Source organism: Gekko japonicus, unplaced genomic scaffold (genome assembly GCF_001447785.1).
Source record: "Gekko japonicus isolate JY-2015 unplaced genomic scaffold, Gekko_japonicus_V1.1 scaffold3772, whole genome shotgun sequence".
In the NCBI taxonomy this organism is placed as follows: Eukaryota; Metazoa; Chordata; class Lepidosauria; order Squamata; family Gekkonidae; genus Gekko; species Gekko japonicus.
This window is the reverse complement of record NW_015161521.1, coordinates 23304-44261: the sequence shown is the minus strand read 5'-3', so window position 1 is coordinate 44261 and position 20958 is coordinate 23304. Positions and strand designations below refer to the sequence as shown.

General features: G+C 48.5%; 1 protein-coding gene across 1 annotated transcript in view; it reads left to right on the top strand.

Annotated features, from left to right (window-relative positions):
• The first annotated feature begins 3274 nt into the window (after positions 1–3274).
• The window catches only part of LOC107125794 (phospholipase A2 inhibitor and Ly6/PLAUR domain-containing protein-like), a 26171-nt gene continuing 8487 nt past the window's right edge, over positions 3275–20958 (top strand). Inside the window, exon 1 of the mRNA XM_015429256.1 lies at positions 3275–3823. Coding sequence (XP_015284742.1) covers positions 3727–3823 — 97 coding nt within the window. The 5' untranslated portion in view covers positions 3275–3726. The remainder of the gene's footprint in view (positions 3824–20958) is intronic.

Here is a 20958-nt window from a genome sequence, read left to right as displayed (position 1 = left end):
CAGTGGTTAGAGCAGGGGGACTCCCTTCCGGTTGCCAACTCTAGGTTGGGGAATTCGTGGAGATTTGGGGGGGTGGAGCCCAGGGAGGGTGGGGTTTGGGGAAGGGGTGGACTGTAGTGGGGCACAATGACACAGAGTCTAGCCTCCAAAGCATGCATTTTCTCCAGGAGAACTGGTCTCTGTAGGCTGGAGGTGAGTTATGATTCCAGGAGATCTCCAAGTCCCACCTGGAGGCTGGCAACCCTACTCTGCTCATGGCTCACGGAGTGCCACGTTCACATGGCCCATCAACCACAAGAGCCATGGGACTAGTGTGTGCCCTGTGTGAGCCGCCCCATCAAGCACACACAAACACAACAGTATAACTATTAATAGTCAATCTATAACAATGCCCTTCTAAATTACCAGAGTACTTCTGAGCACGTAGGGTTCTCTCTTGCTACCACTGTTGAAGCTTAGCCAGCTAGGGTTCCCAGGTCTTATCAGTGTCCTGGTGGGGGGCTCCAGCCTGGCTGCTGGGGTCTTCTGGTATGTTCACTTTGCACACATGCCACAACGATGTCAACCGAAAGTGATGTCATCACACTGCGCATGTCATCCAGGGGACACTCTAGCATTCAAGTAATAAACTCTATGGTCACCATAGAGTTTTCTACCTGAATCCTAGAGCGTTTACCATAGAGTTTCCCCCTAAATGCTAGAGCATCCCCTGCACGATGTGCCCAGTGTGATGATGTTACCTCCAGGGGTCTTCGAGGGCGGGGCTCCCCCCATTGGGGGAATGGCAACCCTATAGCCAGCCCTTGTGTTATCTGGAGTAGCATTTGTATTCCTCCAGTATTCCTCACAAATGTTGCCAAGCTGGCCCTTTTCCAGCTGTGCCAGGCTAGGCAGCAGGCCCCTTTCCTGTCTCACCCTGACCTAGCCACAGTAATCCATCCAAAGGTCACCTCCAGATCGGATTACAGCAACTTGCTCTACGCTGGCCTGCCCTTGAGACTGACCTGGAGACTCCAAGTGGTCCAGAATGGGGAGGCAGGGGCCATTACTGGGACATTGCGGACCACACACATTCAACCTGTGCTGCGCCAGCTGCACTTGCTCCCACTGGAATACGGGATCAGGTTCAAGGTTAAGCCTTTGAGGGTTAATAATGAAGGGCTGTATGGTCACTGGGTGCTGGGGGAAGCAGGCATTTGTGCTTATCAGTGAGTGGATTTATTACAAACTGCATCAATATCCTGTACTGGGCATCCTCTTGGGGATTTTAAGTCTGTTCTACTGATATTAAGACAGAAGCTTCAGAAGTGGTTGAGACCAAGGCTTTCAAAATAATTTGTTATAAGGGCCTGGTGTGATATAAATGAGATCTTGTCGGGCTGCGCCATGTGTGTCATAAAATGTAATGTATACTTTATAAAGGACACAAACACAATTCAAGGTTTTTTTAAACTTAAAATAAAAACGTTTATACAAGTGAGTTTTTGTACAAAAATTGCTTTGTGTGCTGGTCAAGAACATGTGAAGACATCATGACATAGAGTAAGGGCTATGTCTTTGTCTACAAAACTATAGTCTTCCCCCCCAAAAATAACTGCAACTCCTATGAGGTAGTGTAAGAATAGAGAGACAGCCATATATAGTGGTCAGTATCAGCCTGCTATCTGGGAAGTCTAGGTTCAAAATCCCCAGTCTACAAAGGAAATGTGCAGGGTGAACTTGGTCTGAACACACACTCTCAGCCTAATCCACCTAACTGGCTTGTTGTTATTCCTCATCTAAATAGTTCACATTAGTTTCCTACTGAGAAAGACTGAATCATGAGGACATGAATACAGTGATAAAGGGGGAGGGCAACAGCATAACGAGCCCAACAACACACGCCCATGCACACAGAGTATAACAAGTCAAACAACACACACACACACTGTAGGAAGGTACGCAAACTCTCATACTTTGAATAAAACTTTGTTGGCCTTAAAGGTGCTTTGTATTTCTCCTGTGCAATTGAGGCAACTGAGCAAAGGGGAGGAACCTCAGCCAACGGAAGGGAAGAAAGGCTTGCCTTTGTCTCCTGTGCAATTGAGGCAGCCTGGCCAGAAAGCAAGCTCTGGCTTATTTCCTCCCTCCCCTGGGAGGCGGTGGGGGAAGAGCCTCAACCTATGCAGAGAACAGAGGCTTGCCTATTTATCACTCCTGTGTGATTGAGAGAGTCTGTTAAAGCAAGTTGTAACGCAGCAGTAGCAGAACTGGAGAAGGAAGCAGGAGAGAGCCAGTTGCTCAAGGGCCATATAGGAGTCCTGAAAAGGCCAGATCCAGCCCACGGGCTGCATGTTTGACACCTCGGTCTAGGCAGAGCCCACATATGGTGGTGGGGAGAAGAATGGTTAAGCCAAGCTTTAGGGGATTCCAGCCAGGCCTATAAGTCCATTACCACAGTGGTTCACAACTTTTCATAAATAGAACAATTTCTTTCTCAGTGCACATAAAGAAGTTGTACATCTCGGACAGGGTTGTGTGCATGGAGGCTGCAGGGCTCTTTCTGTAGCAGGAACTCCTTTGCATATTAGGCGACACACCCCTAATGTAGCCAATCCTCCAAGAGCTTACAAAGCTCTTTTTACAGGGGCTACTGTAAGCTCTTGGAGGATTGGCTACATTAGTGGCGTGTCGCCTAATATGCAAAGGAGTTCCTGCTACAAAAACAGCCCTGCATGTTTGTGCAGACATGCTGACTCCACAATTGGAAACACTCTGACTGGTCAAAGATTAAGGAAGCCAGAGACCTGGACAATGGAAGCCAAAGGAAGAAAACCTGTGTGAGGAAGATCCTTTCCATTTGTGGCTTTCCTTTCTGTTCCACACACAAGCAATTCTTTTTTGCTTACACTGAAATGTCAAGGGTGAACAGCCCTCACGCAGTACTGATACTTGGGGACATGCAATTATACTGAACAGGCCTGTCTCCTTGGCCCCTGCATTCTTGGCTAGCCCTGCTGCTCAGCAACGGTAAGAAAAACCAGTGCGGAATTAACACCCTTTCCCAGAGCTCGCCTGTGAGAATGGGAGGGACGTAGCTCACTCTAAAAGCTGGGGGCCAGAGCCAGCAACGTAGGCCTGGCTTTCTGCCTACTCTGCCTTGTTGTTTCCTAGGGGCGTGAGCCAATGTTTAGCAGGGGAGGGCAAGCAGAGAGAGAGAGAGAGAAACCAGTCACTAAAATCTCTGCAAAGCAGGCCCGCCGAGCAGAGGCTGGCCAATACAAAAGTGTGTCCGAACAGGCTGCTATCGAGTCGACTGAGTTCTTTGGGATTGACAGAGAAGCATGAGGCTTTCTCCAGATTCCCTCACGAATGGCAACAAAGAAGTAAATGGAGACTCCAGAAAGACATTTGATCCAGAAGAGTGGCTGGGTTCCTTGCCACTCTCTACTCGGCATCTCCTGTACTGGCTGGTGCATCCGAACTCTGGGTCCTCTGCTGGGATTTCTCCAGATCTCACGCACGTTAGGATTTAAGGACATGAAGTGCTGGATCGGACTCCCCTGACAGGCCTCCTCGGGGAAAGCCGTTATTCTCTCATTATTTCTTTATTACCTTTGACCTTGGAGGCCGGGCAGAGACCGGAGGAGTTCTTTCAGCGCCTCCTCCCCTTCCTGGGAGGTTGTACTCTGCTCCCCCCTCCCTTGCGGAAAAGCCACAGCTGGATCAAAGGCTTTGCTGCGTTCAATGTTTCCCGCCTGGCTTGGGTCCCGGTGGCAGCCCACATCTGGAACGATGCAGACGTCACTTGGCATCTGCCTCTTGGCCGCTATCATAGATCTGGGTAAGTGTCCGGGGCTGTTTGGAAGTAGATTTTGGGCATCCAACGATGATAGCACACATTCTGTATAGCCAAAGGGATTCCAAGCCTTCCCTCATCTCCCCATATTCTCGGCAGGCCTAATTGTCATCCTGCCCAGTGTCGGGGGACGCAGGCAAATGAGCTTCTCAGTGAGTGGGTTGATGAAAATCTGCATCTGTCTCTTGTAATGGGCATCCCTTTGGGGTTGTGTCTCGTGACCAGAGGAATTTCCTCTCTAAACTGTGGCCTAAGCTTCATGCTTTTAATGAATGACAGGTGCTGAAAGAGGAGGGGAGGGAGAGGGACAGTGGAATGGCCAATGCTCCCTCTAAGCTGTGGAGTCTTGTGAGCAAAACAGCTACTTTGTTGTTGTTGTTGTTGTTGTTGTTTTGAAAAACATTTTATTGTCAGGTCATAACAACATGTCCAATATTATAGCATTCCCTCATTTCTATTGTAACCCTTTCCCCTTCCTCCCTCCCTCCCTTTCTCCAGGCTTCCCACAGTGATCCCACCCCTACCTAGTTTCATTTCTTGTCTAATCCTTTCTCCTAAAACAAAGTTTAATATACAATTATTATTTTAACTACCTTTTTAATATATTCTATCTTTTAGGTAACATTTCTTTCACTACCATCGTCTTCTGTTCAACTCTTTACACATTCTATTCTTAATAGTGATTAAAGCACAATAAATGGTTCTTAACATCCCAGTATTTCTCTAGATACACTTTAAAGTCCATCCTGTCTGCAAAAAACGCTTCATCTTCTTTGTTGTTAAGTTTCGGCAAAACAGCTACTTTGTGAGCTCCTGGCATTAAAGTTGCGGGCGAGGGTTTTGGCTGCTGCACAAATCAGTTTGCTCTGGAGCCCTCCTTCCTGAGCGAAGACAAAAATGTGTGAGTCGGCGGCGAAAGAACTGTGAGCTAGCTCACACTCACTCAGCATAGAGGGAACCCTGGGCCTGGCATAGTCCAATCTCATTAGATCTCCGAAGCTAAGCAGGGTGATTGGTCAGTACTGGAAGGAAGACTCTGCAGAGGAAGGCAATGGCAGGCCCCCTCTGCTCTTGCTTGTCTCGAAAGCCCCTTGCTGGGGTCGGCATGAGTCAACTGCTGCTTGACAGCACTGGAAACCACACAGCCACGGAAACATTTGCACTTGTTTGGGTGGGGCTGGGGGGAAAAACCCGTTTTGACGTTTTTGGAAGCAGCCCCAGGAAAAGCCGAACAAGTTGGAAATTTTGCTTTTCGGTACCAGGACGAAAACGTTCGCTCAGAGATGCTGTTCGGAAAGTTCTCTTTCGCTGATCGGCCGGGGCCTTTCCGCCCCTCTTCCTCGTCCGCTGTATACGGGGGTAAACAAAGAGAAAAAAGACCTGTTTTTTCCGGCCTGTTATCCTCACAAAGGAAACGAGTCCAGGAAAAGCTTGGGCCTGAGACTGCTTGTGAGCAATCTGCAATGTGGAAAAACCTTCGGCAAGTTTCAAAATGCTTATTTCTTAAACTGCCCATCACTTGGCTGGCTGGCTGGCTGGCTGTGGAAAAGGACCCCACCCACCCCAAGGGAGGGAGGGAGGGAGGGAGAAGCAGGGTACCAAATAGACTTGAGGGTGAATCATCACTTTGGCCATGAATGATTCAAGCTAACATTTTTTTAAAAAACAAACAGTTTTGAATCAGGTGGGGCGAGCAGCAGACTCTTCGGTCTGGCATTGTGACTTGGCAGGCGGCTCTTTGGAAGACTGAGCCTTTGGGCTGCAAGCCCCATTAAGTTTTCCAGCTTCAGGTTGGAAAATTCCAGGAGATTTCGATGTGGGGACTGGGGAGGGTGAGGTTTGGGAAGGCGAGGGACCTCAATGAGGCATGATGCCATTGAATTCACCCTCTGGAGAAGCTATTTTCTCCCAGAGAACTGATCCCTGATGTCTGGAGATCAGTTATAATTTCTGGGGAACCACCTGGAGGTTGGTAACACTACCTGGTTACTCCTCCCCTTCTAGCAGGCTCTCTCATTCAAAGGGCAATTCTGCATTGGTGTTTCTTTCCGTTGTCTTACCAAGCTCACCTTGGAACAGAAATTCCCCTCTGCATTGCATGCTGCTTTCGCTTTCTTTGACCATCGGGTTTTATGGTAGCCTCCACACTGCATGCCAGTTTCACTTTCTTTGACCATCGGGTTTTATGGTAGCCTCTACACTGCATGCCACTTTCACTTTCTATGTTCGTTGGGTTCTATGGTGCCTTCTGCATAGATTTATGGCCGTTCAGGGGTGACTTTGAAGTCAGTACGGCATTGCCCCCATGGTATTTGAATGTGGTTTTGAGCGGCACCTTTTCCTCCCAGTTGAGAAAATGTGGAGCGAATGCCAGATGCAGAATCACCCAAAGGACGGACGTTGCCTTGAGGGAAGAAGAAATGGGTCCTTCAGCCCTAACCCTAGAGCATGGTCTGGCAGGATCATGCTCTGCATTCTCAGGCTCCCTCCATCCCTTGCTCAGTGGCAGAGCATCTGCTGGCATGCGGAAGGTCCCAGGTTCAATCTCCAGCATCTTCAGTTAAAGGCTCAGGTAATAGGTGGCGTGAAAGACCTCTGCCTGAGACCCCGGGGAGCTGCCACCAGTCTGAGTAGAGTAGACAATAGTGGCCTTGGCAAATTTGGTATAAAGTAGCTAGGGAGGGGCTGAGGCTCAGTGGCAGAACATCTGCTTGGCACGCAGAGGGACCCAGGTTCAATCTCTGGCATCTCTAGCAATGTTCCCTCTAAACTATGGAGCCCTGTGAGCAAAAATTCTACTTTGTGAGCTATTGGCATTAAAGTTGTGAGCAGGAGATTTGGCTGCTGCATAAATTAGTATGTTCTGGAGCCATCCTTCCTGAGCTAAGACAAAAATGTGTGAGCTGGAGGCTAAAAAACTGTGAGCTAGCTCACACTAACTCAGCTTAGAGGGAACACTGATCTCTAGCAAAAAGTATCTGGTAAGAGGTGATGGGAAAGGCCTCGAGCTAAGACCCCGGATAGCCACTGCCAATCAAAATACTCCCCTTGATAGACTAAAAGTCTGATTTAGTGTAAGGCAGCTTCATGTGTTCATGGGATATCTTAAAAGACACCCCCCTCTTGTTTTTTACATCCAGCCAGAGCAAGAATTCTGAGGAATGTGAAAGCTTGTACATCGTGTTGTGCTGTTTTCTTTGACCACTAAAAATATATATTCTATAGCTTTTGTTTTTGTTAAAAAGGGAACCTTCTATTTTTTCTGCTGTTCCTAGGGAATGTTCTATGATTAAATTAGTCAGACACAAAATGGAAGAAGTCGGGGCCACACCAGGAGTAACAGGAGCAGAAGAAATCAAGGAGTGTCTTTTTTTATTAGCTGTTGTCAGGGGTCCTTTCGTAGAAAAAGAGGTGCAGGAGCTCATTAGCATAACTTATTAGCAAAACTCATTTGCTTATGCCACACCCCCTGACATCACCGGAAGTGTGTCAGAAGGCAACACCCACCGCTCAGGCTCCACTGGACTGTTTTGGATTGCTAGCTATTGGGGTGGGGAGAGACGTGCAGATCTGTCCTCGCAGAGGAGGGAGAGCTTGTACCTGAATAAAACTTGGTCTTAAAGGTGCCACTGGACTGTTTTGGGCCGGGGGGCCGGGGGGGAGCTCTGCAACTTACCTGACTGCTTCTTGCTCTGACTGAGGGCTGCTGGGAGCAGTGGGCGGGGCTTGTTGCATGTGCCCGCCCCCTGGGCTCTTTACTCCCAGAGCTCCGCTCCTGTGTGCTCCTGCAGGAAATGACCCCTGGCTGTTGTAGATTTTCCGCATTGTATGGCCATGGTCTTGGCATTGTAGAACCTGACGTTTCACCAGTAGCTGTGACTGGCATCCTCAGAGGTATAACACATGAAGATGGAGTACTCTCAGATCCTACAATGCCAAGACCACGGACACACAACCCGGAAAATCTACAACAGCTAATGAACTCTGGCTGTGAAAGCCTTCGACAACATATTGTATCCTTTATTATTATTGTTTCCTAATCTCGACACGTTTCGCCTCTGGCTTCGTCAGGGGATCTATTATAATCGAGGAAATGCACTCATAAATTAAAAAACATTCTCCAATGCTCAAGTCGAGACTGGAGACTTATGCTACAATAGAGAAGCAGAATAGTTGTTCCATTATACATTATTAATATGTAACAATTAATGATTTTGGCTGCTGGTTTCCTAGGGTTAAATTATTATAAGTAAAGGTAAAGGTTTCTCTTGCTAAAAAGCTAGTTGAATCTGACTCTAGGGGGCGGTGCTCATCTCCATTTCCAAGCCGAAGAGCCAGCTCTGTCCGAAGATGTTTCTGTGATCATGTGGCTGGCTGGCATGACTAGACACCGAGGTGCACAGAATGCTTTTTCCTTCCCACCAAAGCTGTGCCTACTTATCTACTCGCAATTTCTTGCTTTCGAGCTGCTAGGTTGGCAGGAGCTGGCATCAGAGATGGGAGCTCACTCTGTCACGCGGCACTCGGGTCTCGAACTGCTGAACTACCGACCTTCCAGTCTGCAGCTCAGTGTCATAATCTCTGAGCCACCACAGCCACTTAAATTATTATAGAATCCTTCAAAACAATACCTTAATTTTTAATGACTTTTCAGATTGTAGGTTCCTTGTTTCTAACTTTAATGTTTAAAGAAATTACAAGGGGCGGACCCGCGATACTTGCAGGGGGGAGGCAGAGGAAGCAGCAGGAGGAGGTAAGTACCCCCCATCCCGCCGGTTCCCCCGTCTCCTCCACCCCCGCCTTGATCTCCCCCCACCCCGGCACCGAAGTGAGGGCCGAGCGGCTTGCCGCTTGGCCCTCGCTACTCTCTTCCCCCCCGCGGCGGCGGCGAGGGAGTGTGCAGAGCGTTCCCTGCGCATGTGCAGGGGATGCTCCATCAGTTTCGGGGGGATTTAAGTATCCCACGATGTTTTTTTACAGGTTTGGGATTTTTGTGCACACCTGGGGACTGCCCCAAGTGTGCACAAAAATCTCCCTCCCCCCCAAGTGCCCCCGGTGCGCCGGATTTAAGTATCCGCACACACGGGGGCGACTTGGCTATTAGATATATAGATTTTTTAATGTATTGTATGGATTATATATGTCTCATGAATGCTTTTAACTTTTGAGTGTATTTCCTTGATTATAACAGATCCCCTGATGAAGCCATAGGTGAAACCCATTGGGATCAGGAAATAATAACGATAAAGGATTTATTCAACCCCTTGATTTCTTCTTCTGCTGTGCTGTTTTGACCTTAAAATACATTCTATGGCTTCTGTTTCAGTTATTTTTCTGACATTCCCAGGGAATGTTCTATGATTGAATTATTCAGACACTATACTGGAAATGGCCTAGCCAGATGTTCTTTGCCACTATCGCTGACCATTATCTCTGTCATCATTTTTATTGCCATAATCCGTGCCACCTTTTGAGGGGATGCTTCAGGATAGTTTGGTCTACGCATCTGTGTGTGGGGGAGGGGAGGGGAGACATGGATCGGGACCATAGCAAAATCTAAAATTCTATGCCGGGGAATTTCTCCTATACAATCTCCTCCTGCAATGTTTCCCTGATTGGAAACAACCTGCTTACATTATTTTAAGCCCCAGTATTGGGGGGGCGGGATGCAGGAGTCTCTACAACATGTTGCAGAATGTGTATAATGAAACTACAGCATTGTGGATCTCTTGACACTACACTGGAAACACACATGCACACCGCAAGCAGCAGTCCTGAGCGACTGCACTGTAAAATAAAAAAAAATCTGACTATCCCACTCCTTTGCCATGATATCACCAATGTTCCTTTCTCCTTTAAAAAAAACCCCACAAAACTGGCCGGCTGTTGCTTTGATTAGTGTAAAATATTTCCCGTCTGCCATAAAGCTGTTCCTGGGTTCAAAGCACTTTGAGTGAACATCATTCTAATGCGGCCATGTGTTGGAAGGACTTCAAAGGGAGGCCACGCTAAGTATCCTGCATTATCACCAACTGCTGAGCAGAAACGCTGGCTCGACCTGGATTTTTTTTTTTCAGAGCTAGTGTGGCATCCCAGGTAGTCTAAATCCTGCCTGTGCGATGAAACTTACTGGGTGACCTTGGCACAGTCATTCTGGGTGATTCCTCGCTAGGCCCAGAGGTCATTTTGGGGGGGAACGCGGGGGAATGCAGTTCCCCCGGGTGAGGTGCAGGGGGGCGAGGCACATGACGAAGCCCCACCCCCTGCTTCCGGCCGCCCCGCTTCCAGCCCTCATTCAGCCAGGAGGAGGCAGGAGAAGAGGGAGGGTAAGTTGCTTCCCCCCCGCCTCTCCCCACCCCTGCCTGCCTGGGGCTAGGGAGGGCCTTGGCGGGGCTTCCTCGCACTTCTGCTGGCCTTGCAGGTCCACCGCCGGGCCCCTGATGTCAGGGGTTGTGGCATATGCTAATGAGTTATGCTAATGAGTTCCCCTAGCTCTTTTTCTACGAAATGACCCCTGGCTAGGCCTTAAATCCTGGCTCAACCCTGTCCCCGAACCTACATTCTACACTACACTTGAGTTCACCCCTGTAATTATCTGGGGGTATTTCTTGTTTCCACATTACATTCAGGTCACCCCGGTTTCGCCCCACACTTGTCCCCGGATAAATGGATGCTGCTTTAACCAGGGACAGGAGTCATTTCATAGAAAAAGAGGTGCAGGAGCTCATTAGCATAACTTATTTGCAAATGCCACACACCCCTGACATCACCGGACGTGTGTCAGAAGGCAACAACCGCAGCTCAGGCTCCACTGGACTGTTTTGGATTGCTAGCTGTTGGGGGGGGGGTGTGACGTGCAGATCTGTCCTCGCAAAGGAAGGAGAGCTTGTACCTGACTAAAACTTGGTCTTAAGGTACCACTGGACTGTTTTGGGCTGGGGGGAGCTCTGCAACTTACCTGGCTGCTTCTTGCTCTGACTGAGGGCTGCTGGGAGCAGGGGGGTGGGGCTTGTTGCATTTGCCCACCCCCTAGGCTCTTTACTGCTGGAGCTCCGCTCCTGTGCGCTCCTGCAGGAAATGACCCCTGACCAGGGATATATGCAAGGTATTGTGTCACGAGCAGTGTTCCCTCTAAGCTGAGTTAGTGTGTGCTAGCTCACAGATTTTAAGCCTCCAACTCACACTTTTTTGTCTCGGCTCAGGAAGGATGGCTCCAGAGCAAACTAATTGACGCGGCAGCCAAATCGCTCGCTCACAACTTTAATGCCCGTAGCTCACAAAGTAGGATTTTTGCTCACAAGACTCCATGGCTTAGAGGGAGCATTGGTCATGAGTTGAAACCAGGGATGAGATCCAAGTGCGGAAAGGACCGCTTTCAACCTAACCCACTGTACAGGGTGGGTGTGAGGTAGGATTGCCACTGTTCAAGTGAGATCTGGAGGTCTGCCATTGCAATTGATCTACAGACGACAGAGATCAGTTCCCCTGGAGAAAATGGCTGCTCTAGAAGGGTGGACTCTATGGCATTGAACCCTGCTGAGGCCCCTCCCCAAACCCCGCCCTCCCCAGGCTCCACCCCCCAAATCTCCAGGTATTTCCCAACCCAGAGCTGGCAGCTTAATTTGGGGGTGGACTCTACAGCACCATACTGAGTTCCCTTCTCCAACTTTGCTGTCCCCAAGCTTTGCCCCCCAGTCTCCAGAAATTTCCCAGTCAAGAGCTGGCAACCCTCGTGTGAGTATTCACCCAAAGAGTCACCCAAATGGAATTCACTGCCACAGGAGATGGTGGCAGCTACAAGCATGGATGGCTTCAAGAGGGAATTAGATAAGCATAGGAGGAGGAGGAGGAGGAGGAGGAGGAGATTGGATTTATACCCCGCCCTTCACTACCCAAAGGTGTCTCAGAGCGGCTTACAAACCATCGGTGGCTATTAGCCACAAGGTATAGATAGGGTGGCTCAAGTGGTTAAGACGCTGAACTGCAGTCTGTGGAAGGTCGGTAGCTCAGCAGTTCGAGACCCGAGTGTGCCGCATGACGGAGTGAGCTCCTGTCTCTAGTTCCAGCTCCTGCCAACCTAGCAGTTCGAAAGCAAGAAATTGCAAGTAGATAAATAGTTACCACTTCAGTGGGAAGGTAACAGCGTTCCGTGCACCTGGGTGTTTAGTCATGCCGGCCACATGACCACGGAAACGTCTTCGGACAGCGCTGGCTCTTCGGCTTTGAAACAGAGATGAGCACCACAACCCTAGAGTCGGATTTGACTGGCTTTCAAGCAAGGGAACCTTTACCTTTACTTTTTATAGATAGGGACTCGGGGGCAAGTGATGCTCTGGATTTTTGGTGCTGGGGGGATCGTTGGGAGGGCTCCTAGTGTCCTGGCCCCACTGCTGGACATCCTGATATCACCTGGTATTTTTGGCCACTGTGTGACAGAGTGTTGGACTGGATGGGCCTTTGGCCTGATCCAACATTGGCTCCTCTTATGTTCTTATTCAGATGATCCAGCATATATTTGGGTCAAAAATACCAAACTTCCAACAGCTTTTATGGTCCAATAGTCATTTCAAATATATTGGGAACAATGTATAATTTGATATTTGTAATGTTGTACAATTCATCTTTGATGTTTCTGTGGTGATTATATATTATTTCAATAGGCAAGTTGAATATTTCATGGCTATGAAAAAGATTCTTATTGAAATGGGTGAAGAGCCGGCACTCCATCATTGTTTGTCCAGGTGTATGGGACTATTTTGATCCATATTTGAAACAATCATTGGACTGTGAAATCTACTGAAAGTTTGGATGTGCAGGGGCACCCTAAAGACTAACAAAATATGTGGTAGGGGAGGAGCTTTTGTGAGTCACGAAAGCTCCTCCCCTGCCACATATTTTTTTAGTCTTTATGGTGCCACTGGACTCTTGCTCTTTTCTACTTCTAAAGTGTTGTATGTGTGTAAAGTGCCACTGGGTTGTAGCCAACTTATGGTGACCCCAGCGAGGGTATTAAATACTGGGTTCCAGATGCATTGCGGTGATCAGCTCAGGTTCATTAAACAATTTCAGCAGAACACAAGACAAAGGTAGCAGGGCTGAAGCCATGCTTATAAGCATGCAAAACACCACACCCAACACACACCCACTCCTGGTGACAGGCTATTTATATTACACTGCTTATCTATAGGTTAGTTCCTGGATCCAGGCGAGCTATTGTTCTCTAGAAGCAAGTTCAGCCCGTTCTAGGTTCGGCAAGAGGGAAGGCTTAGGCTCGATACATAACAAAGGGGCTTTCAAGCAAGTGAGAAGCAGAAGTGGATGGCCGCTGTCTTCCTCTGCAGAAGGGCTCTTTTTGTAGCAAGAACTCCTTTGCCTATTAGGCGACACACCCCTCACATAGCCAATCCGCCAAGAGCTTACAGAGCTTTTCTTACAGGGGCTACTGTAAGCTCTTGGGGGGCTGGCTACATTAGGGGTGTGTCGCCTAATAGGCAAAGGAGTTCCTGCTACAAAAGGAGCCCATCGAAGTGGTCACCAGGGCTAACTGTGCTTAGCTTCTGAGATCTGATGCGACTAGGCTATGCTATACCATTCCACACCCCTCCCTGTGGTGCAACTGGTCTTGAATCTAGCTCTTCTCCTGCAGACCAAAATTGCACTCGTGTTCATGAAAGGTTTCCTTTGAGGTTTCCTTTGATGTCGTTATCATCATTCTTCTACCACAATGGAATAAAATATGCTACTTTTGTACTGGAAGTCACAGAGTTAATGCAACAGCTCTACATCTGAATCTATCATGGGTGGGGGGGGAGGACAGTGACTCAGCACTGAACATGGATTTTATGCCACTCTGTAAAGCTTCCATTACTCCTCCCAGCTCCATTCCTATTATACCCATGGGAACTGTTAAGTATTTACTCACAGTGATGGATGTTGCAGCAGGGTTTGTAAAATAAACATTTGGAGCAGACAGCTTCCAACCAGCAGTACTTCGGATTTACTGGAAAATGAAAAGGGGGGGGGGATGTGTGAAACAACAACAAAACAAAGTGCATTCCCTAATTGCCCACCAAATTAACCCATTCTTCTCTGATCCTGGTTTCTTTTTGCAAAGTGACGTGATGCTTCACATATCACAGGGAGGGTTACCGACCTGATGATGGGGCCCGGAGCTCTCCCGGAATCCCCCTGGAGAATATGGCAGTTTCACATGGCAACTTCACAGGGTGGATTCTATGGCTTCGTCTCCCTCCTTTCCTCAACACCGCTCCCAAATCTCCAGGAATTTCACAAGCTGAAGTTGGTAGCCATATTTAGAAGCCTGGGGAAAACCAGGAAATCAGGGGTACCTGCGGTTATTTAATTCCAGACTCTGGTTTTAATAGTTATACCCCCTCCATAGATGGTTAAAGTTACAGCTGGCTTTGGCTGGGGGGTAAGACTCTTGAGAGTCCCTTGGACTGCAAGAAGATCAAATCAGTCATTCCTAAAAGAAATCAACCCTGACTGTTCCCTGGAAGGCCAGATAATGAAACTGAAGCTCAAAGACTTTGGCCACCCAATGAGAAGGGAGCACTCACTGGGGAAGACCCTGATGCTGGGAAAGATTGAAGGTCAAAGAAGACGGGGACGGCAAAGGATGAGATGGTTAGACAGTGTCATAGATGCAACAATCATGAAATTGAGCACACTTCAGAGGACGGCGGAAGACAGGAAGGCCTGGCATGATCTGGTCCACGGGGTCGCGAAGAGTCGGACTCGACTGTGCGAGTGAACAACAACAACAACAACAACAACAAAAGGCCTTCTGAACCCTCAAGCCTTGGGTTCCCATTTGCCTGATTATAGAAGGCGACCTCCAGATAACTGGGTGACTTGGCCGCCGATGCTCAGCTGATTAGTGGGTGGAAACTGGGGCCAAACAGGAGGAGGAGGATTTTCCTGGGGAGAACAATTAAAAAGAAAAAAGAAAACCTCCTATACTTCTGACCATTGAGTTTCTGGCAGTTCCTAGAACTACCCTTGTCACTTCCAGGTAGCTCTAGGAATCACCAGAAACTCTATGGTCAGCACTTTCTGTAAGTAGGCAAGGCCTTATTTTTCTTTTTAACTTGTCTCTGTGGATTGTGCCTCCTGAAAAACCTTTCAACCAGCTGGCAGGCATTCCCTGGCAATCCTACTCAAGTTCCAAAGTCCAGCCTTGTTGACTCCAGTGAGAGAAATGCATCTCCAGAAAAGCTGGTTGCTCCATTAGATGTGTCTGTCCTGATCTCACTGCTCCTTTGCTCCTCCCCTCCTGGGCTTCCAGGTTGTGAGAGGCTGGGATGTCAGTGTGCATGTGGGAGTGCTTGAAGCCACTTGTAGGGAATAGGGATGGGTATGAACTAGCACATGAACTGAAGTTTGTCACAAATTTAGCCAGTCCGTGGATTGTGAAGGGATGTTTGTGAACAGAAGAGCCACCGTGAACTTCCATGAATTTTGATGCAGTTCATGACAGTTGTGAAGAGCAGAAAGCAGGGGTTTAAAGGGCTCTGAGCCACTTCACCCCCTGCTTTCTGCTCCCTGTGAAAACCTTGAGGAAGCAGAAAGCAGAGGTTTTAATGGCTCAGCCTTTTCACCCCCAGCTTTCTGCTGGTGCGTTTTTTTGGCAGTGAGCAAAAAGCAGGGGGTGAAGTGGCTGGAAGGCATTTCATTCCCTACTTTCTGCTCACCACAAAAAGCCATCACCAGCAGAAAGCTGTGGGTGAAATGCCTCCCAGCCATTTCACCTCCTACTTTTTGCTTGCCACCAAAAGCCACAGTCAGCAGAAAGCTGGAGGTGAAATGGCTCAGAGCCATTGAAACCCCTGCTTTCTGCTCCTGGTTGCTTTTTGCAGGAAGCAGAAAGCAGGGGTTTAACTTGCTCCAAGCCATTAAAACCCCTGCTTTCTGCTCCCCACTGCTTTTCCCAGGGAGTAGATAGCAGGGGCTTAAACTTTAAATAGCTCACAAACTGATACGAAGCAGTTCAGTTCTTGAACCGGCCTATCAGTTCATGGTTTGGTTTGTGGTTCGGCCGTGAATCACAAACCGAACCACAAAAATGCAGGGAACCCTAGCCACCCTCCTTTCTATTCTTCCGGTAGGCTGCCACCAGTCAGATAATCAAGAGCCCCATAAGCTCCTCTCATGGCCAGACTCATTGAAAGTGGCCTTTCTCTGGTGTGAGTGCTTACAGATTCATTTTGTTTGTAGGGTGGGGCCTGGAAACCGCCTGGAATTACAGCTCAGGTCCAGGCTACAGAGATCAGTTTCACTGGGATCAGTACTCCCTGGGAAAAGCAGTGGGGAGCGGAAAGCAGGGGTTTTAATTGCTTGGAGCAAGTTAAACCCCTGCTTTCTGCTTCCTGCAAAAAGGCCTACTTCAAAGGATGGACCAAACAACATCACAGTTCCACTGAGCTCCCTCCTCCCCCCAAACTCTGCCTTCCCTGGCTCCACCCCCAAACCTCCAGGAAGTTCATAACCCAGAATCTGCATCCTTACATAATCTCCCTTCCCTCAGCCCCAGATAATCCCTCCAGCTTGGATAAGTGTTTGGTATCTATGCATGGAGGAATGGCCAGGTGCCTGGGGGAGAGTTTAACCTCAGTCTGAGATCTTTTACAAGAAAAAGAGAGGTTTATTAACTGCTGAATGTCCCAGACACACTAGAAGAGCAACATCCAGGTTACATAAGAACATAAGAGACGCCAATGTTGGATCAGGCCAAAGGCCCATCCAGTCCAACACTCTGTGTCACACAGTGGCCAGAAATACCAGTGCCATCAGGAGGTCCACCGGTGGGGCCAGGACATTAGAAGCCCTCCCACTGTTGACCCCCCCCCCAAGCACCAAGAAGACAGAGCATCACTTGCCCCAGAGCCCCTAGCTATACCTTGTGGCTAATAGCCACCGATGGACCTCTGCTCCATATGCTTATCCAATTCCCTTTTGAAGCCGTCCATGCTTGTAGCACCCACCACCTCCCGTGGCAGTGAATTCCATGTGTTAATCACTCTTTGGGTGAAGAAGTACTTCCTTTTATCCGTTCTAACCCGACCACTCTGCAGTTTCATGGAGTGCCCACGAGTTCTTGTATTGTGAGAAAGGGAGAAAAGTACCTCTTTCTCTACCTGCTCTTTCCCATGCATAATCTTATAAACCTCGATCATGTCACCCCTCAGTCGTCTTTTCTCCAAGCTAAAGAGCCCTAAGCGCTTTAACCTTTCCTAATCCAGGGAGAATGGAGTGTGTTTGAATCCTATTGGAATTAACGGGGCACAAACACAGGGTTCAATATGAACACATGAAGCTGCCTTGCCCTGAATCAGACCCCGGGTCCATCAAAGCCAGCATTGTCTACTCAGACTTGGCAGCCGCTCTCCAAGGTCTCAGGCAGAGGGTCCTTCACATCACCTACGATCAGATCTTTTCACTGGAGATGCTGGGGATTGAGCCTTGGACCTTCTGCATACTAAGCAGATGCTCTGCCACTGAGCCACAGCCCCTTCAACACACTCTGAGCAGGGTTGCACTTTCCACTGTCCTTAGTGTTGCCAACCTCCAGGTAGTGGCTGGAGATTTCCTGGGACTACAGCTGATCTCCAGGTGACAGGGATCACTTCACCTGGAGAAAACGGCCGCCTTGGAAGGTAGACACTACGGCATTATACCCCATTGAAGTCCCTCCCTTCCCCAAACCCCACCCTCCTCAGGCTCAACCCTCCAAATCTCCAGGTATTTCCAAACCCGGAGTTGGCAACCCTTCCTGTACTTCCCCTTATACTGCCCTGGAAGAAAGTTACTTTGGCCTCGGCCACATGGGCAGGAAAATGTGGGGTGAGGCGTGGCTGTTTGCCCCGGAGCAAACTAACGTGCGACTGCGCGATCAGGCGTCGGGTTGAGGTCCCGTCGAGCTCCCGTGGTTAGGGGGGAGGTGCCAATCACACAACGTGGCAAAGAAGCGGAGCGGCACAGCAACCGGGGTTGTGTTTTTTTAAAAAAAAAACTGAAATGTGCGCATGCTCCGTTGGGTGTTTGTGCGCATCCGTGGAGACTTGGAAAAAAACCCCTTTTTGCGAGGGGACATGGGCGGGCGCTGGAACTACCACCGGAAACGCAATCAGACGCCCGCCCTTGCCCCGCGGTTTCCGGAAACTAGAACCTCTGAGGTACTAGTTTTTTACCCCGTATCTTCGGCGGGTGGCCTCGGGTGCGCCACGGGAGCTCTACGCTTCCCAGATGTGGCGGTGAGATCGCGCCCGGAAAATCCACCTATCTTCCGTCTCTCTAGCGTGCCTAATGCTCCATGTGACTGAGGCCCCTGTTGGTCTGAAGCAGTAGAACAAATTTAGAGTCCAGTGGCACCTTTAAGACCTGCAAAGTTTTATTCAAGATTTGAGCTTTCATGTGCAAGGCACACTTTTTCCAAGTAAAAACACGGGAGTCTCACAGAACAGAGTATAAGTAGGAAAATTCAAGACAAAATGTATACTCACTAAATCCCTCAGTTACCTTGGCATTACTGTCAGAGAAATGGACCCAAGAAACCTGGGAGTTTAGCAAAATTCACCTCCATTTGCCCGTGTCCATGTGCATATACTGAGTGAGCTGCACATTTCACTCCTTCCTCCCCACCTGGGAAGGGCTTGGGGGTTGAGTTGCCCACGTCCCACAAACCAATCTTTGACAAACCCATAGGGTTTTAGGACCTCAGGCATGTAAAAAGTAATCCCTCCTGAAGAGCCAGTTTGGTGTCGTGGTTAAGTGTGCGGACTCTAATCTGGGAGAACCGGGTTTGATTCCCCACTCCTCCACTTGCAGCTGCTGGATGACCTTGGGCAAGCCGTAGTTCTGGCACAGCTGTTCTTGAAAAAAGAGCAGTTTCTGTCAGAGCTCTCTCAGCCCCACCTACCTCACAGGGTGTCTGTTGTGGGGAGGGGAAGGGAAAGGAGTTTGTAAGCCGCTCTGAGACTCCTTTGGGTAGTGAAGGGCGGGGTATAAATCCAATCTCTTCTTCTTCTTTTACCTCACAGGGTGTCTGTTGTGGGGAGGGGAAGGGAAAGGAGTTTGTAAGCCACTCTGAGACACCATTGGGGGGGCGGGGTCTAAATCCAATCTCTTCTTCTTCTTCTTCTTTCCTTTTTTTTTTCTAGAACACAATTTTATTTTTTCATGAAAATATTGACATGTCATCAGTTCCATTAATGTTTCAATTTTTACCCCCAATATCCCCACTTTACTCTCCCCCTCCCCGTGGCTTCCCGCAATGCTTCCCCCCTCGTCACTCCAGTACACCTTAAGATAACATCATATTCTAGTTTCAATATTGTTCTAAATATAATAGATTGTGCTTTACATCCCAGTTCTTCTCTAGGTAAATTTTAAAGTCTCTCCATTCCTCATAGAATTCCTGATCTTCTTTGTTATTCAATTTTTTCGTAATTTTGTCCATCTCAGCCATAAACAAAGTTTTTTGTATCCATTCTTCTTCTTTCCTGACAGGGCAGTTGCTCTCCACCCATTTGATTGGGTCAGTTCCTTTGAGCATAGCATGGGGATTTTATGGTTAATATCATAGAGGAATGCACATTTTCCTGGGCCTTGCTGATCCATAACAATGACAATAGAATGCAGCAGGGTCCCTCTGCTTGTGTTTCCACGGAGGCAAACCCACTTTTTAGAATGCTAGCTATGATCACTGCCACAGGGTCTAGATAGGTTCAACCAGCCTGCAAAAATCCCTTTGCACAATTCCTCCCCAATTCCTCCTCTGTTCTTTTTCAAGTCGCTGGCAAGTCAGCAGCACAGATATTATGGTGGGATGAACGCTATTGGTCTGAAGCGGTAGAGCAAAGTTTGAGTCCAGTGGCACCTTTAAGACCAACTAAGCTGTATTCAAGTTCAAACATTGAATACAACTTTGCTGGTCTTAAAGGTGCCACTGGACTCAAACTTTGGGATATGTTGTGTTTTGGGTTCTTGAAAATCTGACGAGCAATCAGAGAGAGGTTTGGACTCTGGGGGTTACTTTTGTTCCGATGATCTATAAAATGTCACACATCCTCAAGAATCAGTTCTTTCTCATTTCTCTGGTATCTGCAGAGAACATAAATGTCCGATTTTTCTTTCCTTCTCGTCCTGTGGGCTTGAAGCTGACACACCTCACGGAATTGGCTCTTTTCTAGGATAATTGTGAAATCCTTTTAGGGTGGACTTCCCACTCAAGAATTTCTTCTTGTTCACCTTGGACAGCTCCTCTGATCAAAACCTGATCTATGGACGATCCAGTGAGGAATCGGAGGGAGGTTTGTATTCTGGGGGTTATTTTTTAATCCCCTACCCCAATTGGTTGATCCTATAGTTTCATATTTCTAGATTCGGATGGGTAGCCATGTTAGTCTGAAGCAGCAGAAAAAAGTTTGAGTCCCGTGGCACCTTTATGACCCACCAAGTTTTATTCAAGGTAAGCCTTCATGTGCATGCACACTTCTTCAGATATATTGGCCCATTCTGCATTTAGCATTCGCTCCGTGGTTTTACCAGACCCACACTGGAACAGAAAAAGAGGTGTCCCAAAACCACAGTTTGGTGTAGTGGTTAAGTGCATGGACTCTAATCAGGAAGAACAGGGTTTGATTCCCCACTCCTCCACTTGCACCTGGCTGGATGACCTTGGGCAAGCCGTAGTTCTGATAAGAGCTGTTCTTGAAAAAGAGCAGTTTCTGTCAAGAGCTCTCTCAGTCCCACCTACCTCACAGGGTGTCTGTTGTGGGGAGGGGAAGGGGGAGGAGATTGTAAGCCGCTCTGAGACACCTTTGGGTAGTGAAGGGCTGGGTATAAATCCAATCTCCTCCTCCTCCTCCTCCTCCTCTTCTTCCTCCTCCTCCTCTTCTTCCTCCTCCTCCTTCTCTTCTTCTTCCTCCTCCTCCTCCTCTTCTTCTTCCTCCTCCTCCTCCTCTTCTTCTTCCTCCTCCTCCTCCTCTTCCTCCTCCTCCTCCTCCTCTTCTTCTTCCTCCTCCTCCTCTTCTTCTTCTTCCTCCTCCTCTTCTTCCTCTTCCTCCTCTTCCTCCTCTTCCTCCTCTTCCTCCTCCTCC